The sequence below is a fragment of the Salvia hispanica genome, chromosome 3 (assembly GCF_023119035.1).
Source record: "Salvia hispanica cultivar TCC Black 2014 chromosome 3, UniMelb_Shisp_WGS_1.0, whole genome shotgun sequence".
NCBI classification, from domain to species: Eukaryota; Viridiplantae; Streptophyta; class Magnoliopsida; order Lamiales; family Lamiaceae; genus Salvia; species Salvia hispanica.
Window position 1 is genome coordinate 1018153 of NC_062967.1, and position 8885 is coordinate 1027037.

The following is an 8885-nucleotide window of genomic DNA, read 5'->3' on the forward strand; positions in this document are numbered from 1 at the left end:
TTTGAAGGACAGACGAAGTGGAAAACCGGGATAAATTTTTTGGGGCGGAAATAGTACTATATTAGTTTATTTGAAATTAATAAATATTCTCAATTTGGCTTTAAATGTGAAGTAGTAATTCATATGTCCAATTATTCATATGCAATTTATGAACATTTATCATCAAAATTATAAAAACATACTACTAGTAGTATTGGTAAAAAACATATCACCACTTCATCGTCTCTGACTAATAAGTGTTCCTGTTGTATAAAAAAAATAGGCAAAATTTAATCTGTTCGGAAAAAGGAATAACTAAACACTAAACTGGAAAGTTTTAAGTTTTAACATCAATTTTTTCTGAAAGTACTATGAAATGGTACACTCTCAAAACCAAGCCTCTAAACTAAAAGTATTACAGATAAAGAGCACAATGCAGTTTCTAGCTACTTCAGACGGCATCGATCTTTGCTACTTTTCTCTGCTCAGTTTGGCCGGTTAGAGGGCACTGCATCTCAGTCCAGCTAATAGGAACCATCGTTGCACCTGCACGAGTTTAGAATGTATGGTGTAACGAACGAGCACGAGAGTATGTAAATCATGCCTGCGAAAGGAAGATTTCAACTGAATGGAAAACCAAGAACAAGGTAAATGAGTTGTTTCACACAAACTGTCAAGTTTGGCAATAATCCACCCTATGTGTTTCTTTCCATAGCTTCTTTTTGCATTGAAAGTAATTTGAGACGTAAACAACTTCGGTATCCCATGTCTATGCAGCGAGGCTATAATGACTAGTGGACAAGTTTTAACAGATAGCCGGGTAGAGAAGTTCATACCAGCAGCGCTTTCGGCTGAAACAACACCGAGTTCATTCTTTGCAGTTGACAAATAATACGCTCGAGCATCACCAAGAGACAGCTTTTAAAGGGAGAAACATTAAGGATAGCAATGGCATTGAATAATAAAATCAGTGTGTATCAACTCACATAGGCAAAATGAATCCAAACCATTTCAACGATTAAGATAGAGAAAAACAGTGTTTTATGTGTGTGTTTCTGAATATAAACTCACAATAATAGATTTCATCTAACAAAAAGTTTGACATATAAATGTTTAATCATGTATTGAAAAACAAATATGTTGATCTGAAAATGGTATGAAGGATACAACTAAAGCTTTAACTATGTCGCCAGGACGGAAAGAGGAGTGCATTTCTACTTTGTCAATCTCCGTTGCCCTGACATCTTGCTGCCTGTCGTATGTGCACATTCCAAGACAAGGTAGTCATCACCCATTAGGTTCCAGAAAGAAAAAAATGGTACTCAAAGTAAAAGTAACACCGATAAATGTAAAGTGAAAGTCGCACTTAAGATATCATGCCACTATCATCTAGTTATATTCGATGAGATAACAAGCATTAACTACAGTCTGAACTCTCAATCGCTAGTAGTCTCAAGAAAAGCCAACAATGCCTAAAAGAGTAAAAGTTACTTCACATACCTAATGATGCCTGTAAATTTTTCTTTAACGGACTTGGGACCTACACAAACAATATCTGCAGAAGCCATTTTAGCCATCACTTTTGTAACCTGTCACAAGAACAAGTAAAATATGGCAAAGTATAAGCATAATCACAACAGTCTCAAGTTTACCCCAATTCGCAATCAGCAACCTCTGATTACTACGATCACTTTCTAAAACCAAAGCACTTAACAAATCGATTCAGCCTACAACTCCTAGAATACATATAGAGTATACTCTTGCCATCTCATAAAATTGCCATCAAATTCTCCCCTATAATCCCCTTAAATGACTCAAATTTTGAAAAAAAACAAGCTACTTGTGCCCTAGGCTTAATTTAGCTTATAATAAGAACTCAAATTCATTAGATAGTGCAATAAATGAGCCAAGCTATTTGTAGCTCCAATTCAATATGCATATACTATTTGTAGCTTAATGTGAGCTAAATTAAGCCCTAAATCAGCTCATCACCAAACCAAAATTAACTACATTTCCACAAGCAAAACAAAATTAGAAGATTGAAAAACCTTACTCTTGCAGTAACAACAACACCAGGCTCCGGCACCGGACCGTGCGCCTTGTGCCCCTTCACCTCCACCGTCGCCCTCTAAAAACAACAATCCACACATAAATTCCCCAAAAAGCCAAAAAATTCAAAAAATAAATTGAAAATTCAATCCAGCTCAAAATCAGCAGTGTTTCTGGAATCGGAATCACCTGGTCGTCGGAGTCGATTGGGGCAGGAGTGATGGAGCGGAATCCAGTGAGCGAGGCGTATATGGTTTTATCGTGGGAGGAGAAGTAAGCGCCGTAGCCAGGTTTCAGCTCCAGAGCTTTTCCAAGTATATCACCAGGCGTCACGAAATTCTCCTCTTCTCTCTCCTTCATTGCAATACTTTTCCGAGTTAGAGAGAGAGAGAATTCCTTTTTGCAGGTGGCGGTGGCGGTGGCGGTGGCGCAAACGGAGAGAAGCAGCAGATTTGCCGCTCTTTGTTTCTGTATTTGTTTTTTTTTTATTTGGGCCCTTTTTAAGGGTTTGTTAGAAATTTATTTGATGAAATTGGGCCAGATTTTTTGAACTGGCCCACATAGATTCTATAGCCCATTTGTTTAGAATATTCATTCATAGGTGCCCACGGTTCAAGAACCGGCGGTTACAGTTCAGAACCGCTGGTTCCATTTTTGGAAATTGTTGAACTGGAACCGAACCGCAAGGGTGTTTCGCGGTTACGGTTCCAAAACTGCCGGTTTCGGTTCCGAACTGGTGGTTTTTCGGCGGTTTTTCACGGTTACGAACCGCCGTTTTTTGCAGTTCTGGCTTGATTTCACGGTTTTCCGGCGATTTTCAAGGTTCCGGTTTGGAACCGCTCGGAACCGGCGGTTCCGACACGATTTCGGTTCGAAAATTTTTGAACCTGAATCGAACCACAGTTAAAAAATCGACGGTTTCGGTTCGAATAAATTTTCACGGTTACGGTTTCGGTTTTTAACCACCGGTTCAATAAACCATGGACGGGTGTATATATACCCTTTATTTAGTTGCTCGAGATTAACTTGTTCATAAATAGTCCGAAGATAGTCAAGTATATGATCTTAGTAACAAGATATGCCTTTACTTGTACTAATATAAAATAGTAAAAAACTCAATCTTTCCAACAATTGAATCTGTCCGAAAGTAGAATAACACAAGTTAATTAAGATAATTTAAACCACACTTTATACTATTAATAATTACCTTTTTCCAAATTAAATATAGCTATTTCCTTACCTGTTTTATGCTTACATGACACATTTCTTCCTACCAACACATACAAAACTAGAGAACCGAAACGAGCAAAAACATGGTTGGAAATAGCACCAATTCTACAATCTTAAGTAAACTACACAAAGAATTTGGGCTTGGGCCGGCCCGCCCTACTATCACGGGCACTCCGGGCTTTTCCCGGGTCCTCCATAGTAAAAATGTGTGCCCCACTCACTGTTGTAGGCACTCTTGATGTTGTAACAATTCGTATTCTCGGCCAATGTCGATATATCTCGGGCCGAGCTAAGGCTGTTGTCCGAGTCGACGATCTCTAGGTTTCGAAAATAGCTTGCCTTGCCAAAGCCCGCTTCCGCATAATGGCCCGAGCCCATTTGGGTTGAGGTGTGCTGGTCATTGGGCCTGGAATTTACAACCTCGCCCCCCCATTCGACCATCGTGGCCCGGTCCGTTAAATGGGTGAATAGCTCGTTGGGCCAATAGCCCACTAATGTGCTATCACCAAAGCTCATCCACCAATTTCCCAATTTAGGGTCCTATTTTTTATGTTAGGTTAAAATTGTGTTTTTTGAAATTTAATTGGAAACTTTGATGAGTGAATCTAACCTTCCATATGAGAATGGTGACGTCGAATTGATTTCCGCCGGTGGATGACACCGGTGAGATGGCGGCTCCGATGGCTATCCGGCTATTTGTTTGTATGAATCCGGAGCATAGGAGATTGTAACACCCCGTTGCTTGATATGAGTCGCTCTGAAAAATTATTATAAGAAAAATAATAAGAAAATGGTATATTATATTTATTTGAAGTTATTGAGAGAATTATGAGTCATCTTTGATCTGAATTAATTTACTATAAAATTAATTACATTAATAATAAATTAATAGTAGCCCATAATGGCTAATTAATGCATTTTTCCTAATTTAAGTAGACTATACATGCATGCGATGACAAGGTTAAAAGAAATAGACCATTTTGGCCCTGCATATTTAATAAGGAGATGAACAATTCATCAATGTTTGCAGAAGATGGGTAAAGTAAAATAAATGCACTCCCAATAATTGCAAAATCTCATTTCCAACAAATTCCAACCCATTGACTTAAAGAATTCACTGAATTTCTCACCAAAAAAATATTCCAAATTATTGTTTCTTAATAATATAAGTGGACCAAAAAACATAACAATCACATTGATGCAGGAGGGTGAAATGTCACTTTTCATGAGTTAATATTGCTATAAATACATGGTCTCTCTTGACATGTACAAAATTTAAGTCCATGTCTTTGGACCCCCCTCTTTACAAATTCAAGTCTTAAATTAGTTGGTTATTTCAAGTTAATTTGCTTTATTAGTACCTAAAATAAAAGAACTCGGATTATTACTCATGATAGTTAACTAAATTTACATGCTACCTTAATCCATAATTAATAGTCTTATTTTTCTAATTTGATTCATCAATAAAAATTAGTTATCTTCTATTTTCACTATTCTTTAATGAAAGTGAAGAGAATTAGTAACATACCGTCCAATAAGTGAAGAGTCTTGGTCTGCTATCACCATACAACTCCGGACTAACCTGACTAGTACAACCCATCAAAGCTTCAGAATTTCAACCTTTTCACAATTATTCACAAATAATGTTATAATATCCAACAAATAAAAAATAATTCGTCATCTTCATATGTAATCTACATTAGGAAAGCAAATCATTTATCAATTAACCAAAAGGTCAAAAGGGAGAAAAATGGCCATAACAATTAAATACACATTAAAAAAAAAGTCAATGCTCAATCCTACCACAGTACTAGTCCACATAAAAAGACAAACATAAGCTTAAATACAACAGACAACCAAAAATTATGCTGCAAAATCCTTAAAAAAATTCAAATAGTTTGTCAATTTCCCTCTAAATTAAAGATGAGGTAAACATATGATATATCTACATTGCTCAAACAGCCAATGTATTAACTAATGTAGTTGGATGTTAACGTAAATTCGCTTGCTAAGGTGACATTGATTTATCACAAACCAACAGTTAAATGAAATCAAAATTAAAGGATGTTAACGTCAATTCGCTTGCTAAGATGACATTGATTTATCGCGAACAGACAATTAAATGAAAATACGTGTATTTAAATGCAATTATAGTATGTAAAAACGAAACTCGGGATTTGAGATTGACTTTTGAAATTGATTCTTATATTCTACTCTATTGATGAGCAGGAATGAGCCATGTGTGTGCATGTGAGTGTGTGAAATGCTACACATATATGTATATGTATGTTTAGAAAAACACAGAGACATGTAGGGGTGTGTGTGTGCGCGCGCGTACCTGCCAGCCGGCTTCAATGCTGTTGAGATCGGAGCCATCAAATGAGCCCGAGAGAACCCATAGTTGGGAGAGGCTGAACTCGTTCACCTCTTCTATCGATGGGTCCCACACGTTTATTGTCGCTCTTGCCCCATATACCTCTCCCGACCCCGTTGTGTACGCTATCGCATGCTTTATTTCATCAATTAATACAAAATTACCATCAATAAATTAAATCACCAAATTTAATTATTTAGTATACTTACAAAAATTTATTTAGTATAATTAGTTTATAATTAAATCCCATTTTAATTAACACACACGCATACCTCGTGGCCATTGCCACTAACAACATCGGGGGCGTCGGCGCGGCGGCGGGCCGCGATCGCGGCCGCATATCTGGACGATTTCTTCCCGAAATGATAGAGGGATTTAGCCCTTAGCACATCATGCACCGTGCTTCGCCGTATCGGCACGGTTCCCTTGGGGCAGCCGCGCCCCATTTGATGCCACATTTGCCACACATTTCTACTGCTGTTTCTCTCTCCTACACCATCGGTTTCCGCCATTTTCATCCCCTTTGGCATTTCCGGTGGCGTTTTCTGCGAAAAATTATTCATATTCTTGTTATTTTGTTTTATTTAAAAAAAAAAAACGATATAAAATAAACAATTAGATTAATCCGTCCGGTTCCCACTATTGTTCATGACTATTGGCCTTATCTATGTTTATCTTGTGTTGTTGCCCTTTTTCTACTTAACTCGTCCCGTCTCCACAATATCATGATTAAATTTTCTCGCGATTATAGTATAATTTATTTCAAACTACAGTATAATTGAAATCTTGTATTATATCTCAGTATTATTTTGCTATTAAATCGAACATTACCTTAGTGTACGAAAAATAGGCATTACAATGAAAGAGTTTGTTGGTTTATTTCGGATTCTTGCAAGAATATTTGGTTGTACGAAGGGAGAGAGGTGGTTGGTAGTTAAGGAATTTATTGTACCATAAAGAGAAAACCAGTTGGAAATTTTGGTGGTTTTGGCGTTACGTTTCCAAAATTTAATAAAATGTGTCCCTTTTCCTAGCTAGAGAAATTAAAGAAAATTAAATAATTTACCTGAATTTTGTGATTCTTGAGAAGAGGATGATCCAATGCTGGCTGTTTTCTTTTATGTACACAATCTATCATATCTCCATCTGGGCTCTAAAATCACACAAATTTGAACATCAAAAAATCAATGAAGACGCGTAAAAATCGAATCTTTATTATTTATGCGTTATAAGAAAAATGAACAAATCGAGCTTTGATTTTAACGTATAAAACAAAAAAGATACCTGAATGGTGAGGAGAGGGGGCTTGTTGATGCTGTCCAAATGCCTCTGAATCCTCTCAAGTCTCAAGCTGCTGACTTTTTGTGAGAATTTGGTGTAGTTTAAAGAAGTGGCTTCACATTGTAGAGAGAGAAATGCAAACACCACAAGAAGAAAAGAAGAAGATGATGGGATGGGGAAAAACCCTATCTTTTTTGCTCTAACACTTCCCATTTCATTCATAGTGATGCAAAATGAAGTGAGCCAAAAGAAAGAAAACACACACACAAATACCTCTCTCTTGAATTGAATTGAATTGAATTGAATTGAAGGAATTAAGTTGAGAAGGTGCACACAGTTCCACACACATTCAACACATCTAAATCATGATTGCCTGCAGAGAAAGTGTGTGTGCGTGTGTGTATATATATATATATATATATATATCTCACTATATCAGCATACATGAACTAATTAATTATATCTAACAATGACTGCCCAACTTTCTTATCATTTCCTCACTGGTAAAATTGAATCTTTGTTATCATTTCACACACAATAAATGCAAAGGAGAGAAGAGTAAAAATAATGTTGGTATAAATCATGAAGACCTACCCTCCTCACCCCATCTTTATTGCACTCAGCCCACTTGAAATAATAAAGCACATAATTCTACCTATCTTCCCCTCACCATTTATTTCTCTCAATATCTTTAGATCACCTTCTTCTCTTTTCATTTCTATGTCCAATTATGTGGTTTTAATTTAATTTGCACTGTTAAAGTATTCAAAATCCGAGAACTAAATCGTTATTTAAAATTCGGTTCAAAATTTTCGGATTTTCAGATTAAATATAGTAATATAGTACTCCTACGAATTTTCAAATTTTGGTATTGGTATATGAATTTTTTTTGTATTGGATTTTTGGATTTTATATACTATTTTTTTTATGTAATTTCAGAGTTTTTGGATCGGATAGGATCAGATTTATTGCTCAGATTTCGGAATTTTGGACATTTCGAATCAGACTGGGCAAAAATACGATCCGAAATCCAAATGCTCACCGCTAAAGTTATTGCATTTGGGGAAAATTTGGCCTCCATATGAGCTGTCACAGCTTTAGTAATTAATACTCTAGTTCTGATTAATTATTATTAACTTCATTTTATATTTGAGGGAATCATTTTATATTAACTTCAGATTATTGGTTTATCCTCAAGAGTTGTACTAATTGAATATTCAAACTTCAAAGTATGAAAATATAGTACATATTAATATTATAACATATGTGGCCCAGTAATCAGAAGAAAATCAAGGCAAAAGATCTTAATGCCAAAGTTTACATATATGTATATGAAAGTAGTTTCTCTTTTTGTTCTTATGCACACACATATGATGAGAGGGAGGTACTAATAAATATGGCAAATTCATATTTATCTAAAAGAGTGTAGTAAATGAGCTTGGATTTCCCAAACAAGATTAAAAGATTATAATATTAAAAATTTTAGATGTCTTGCACTAGGGAATCAATTAAATAATAAAATAAGTTTTTGAAAAATTTTATAGAATTGCGTACGTGGGGGAGGCTTCTATTCTGTTTTCTTGTGGGGAAAATTCCTTGTTCCAAGCTACAAAAGCGATCATCTCCATGTGGGCTTACATCTTAATCCACAATCTTTAATGCACAAAAATATTAAGTACATAATTATTAATTGTTTTGAGCCTACTATCTTCTTGAATCTCGAATAAATTCATCCAAAATAATAGTTTTTGGAGGTGTCAGCTTCTTTAACTCTCCATGCCTGGAAGTCTGGGTTTTTGACTCACACAATTTCATGTGCACAATGACTTTTATGTAGAACTGATTATTATTTAATTATTACAACTTTGTTGAGATTTGAATGCACCTTCCATGACAGGAACCAACGGCAACGCCCAATTCAGTACACATCCTGCTTATAGATATTGAAGGTACTATTGACGAAGACAAAAAA

General features: G+C 35.8%; 2 protein-coding genes across 2 annotated transcripts; both read right to left on the reverse strand.

Moving 5' to 3' along the window:
* Positions 1-275: 275 nt before the first annotated feature.
* LOC125209174 (exosome complex component CSL4) lies at positions 276-2482 on the reverse strand. Its single transcript, XM_048108786.1, has 6 exons — positions 2218-2482; positions 2033-2107; positions 1480-1568; positions 1147-1231; positions 816-897; positions 276-525 (listed from the first exon to the last, which is right to left on the reverse strand). The coding sequence occupies exons 1-6, from the start codon at positions 2386-2388 to the stop codon at positions 431-433; spliced, it is 597 nt and encodes a 198-aa protein (XP_047964743.1). The 5' UTR covers positions 2389-2482; the 3' UTR covers positions 276-430.
* A 712-nt stretch (positions 2483-3194) lies between these two features.
* LOC125210750 lies at positions 3195-7322 on the reverse strand. The gene is made up of 7 exons (XM_048110332.1): positions 6917-7322; positions 6699-6785; positions 5905-6177; positions 5597-5767; positions 4787-4840; positions 3869-4015; positions 3195-3798 (listed from the first exon to the last, which is right to left on the reverse strand). Exons 1-7 carry the CDS (start codon positions 7133-7135, stop codon positions 3421-3423), a joined length of 1329 nt encoding a protein of 442 aa, XP_047966289.1. The 5' UTR covers positions 7136-7322; the 3' UTR covers positions 3195-3420.
* Positions 7323-8885: the final 1563 nt, after the last annotated feature.

Bases quoted from the DNA above. Each gene is read 5' to 3' on its own strand.
- LOC125209174 (XM_048108786.1), bottom strand. From the start codon at position 2,388: ATGAAGGAGAGAGAAGAGGAGAATTTCGTGACGCCTGGTGATATACTT. The intron at 2,108-2,217 runs GTGATTCCGATT...TGTTGTTTTTAG, and splicing joins CAATCGACTCCGACGACCAG to AGGGCGACGGTGGAGGTGAA. The intron at 526-815 runs GTATGAACTTCT...AAACTCGTGCAG, and splicing joins TTCAGCCGAAAGCGCTGCTG to GTGCAACGATGGTTCCTATT.
- LOC125210750 (XM_048110332.1), bottom strand. From the start codon at position 7,135: ATGAATGAAATGGGAAGTGTTAGAGCAAAAAAGATAGGGTTTTTCCCC. The intron at 4,016-4,786 runs GTATGTTACTAA...ATAATTTTTCAG, and splicing joins GACTCTTCACTTATTGGACG to AGCGACTCATATCAAGCAAC. The intron at 3,799-3,868 runs GTTAGATTCACT...CATAAAAAATAG, and splicing joins TCACCATTCTCATATGGAAG to GACCCTAAATTGGGAAATTG.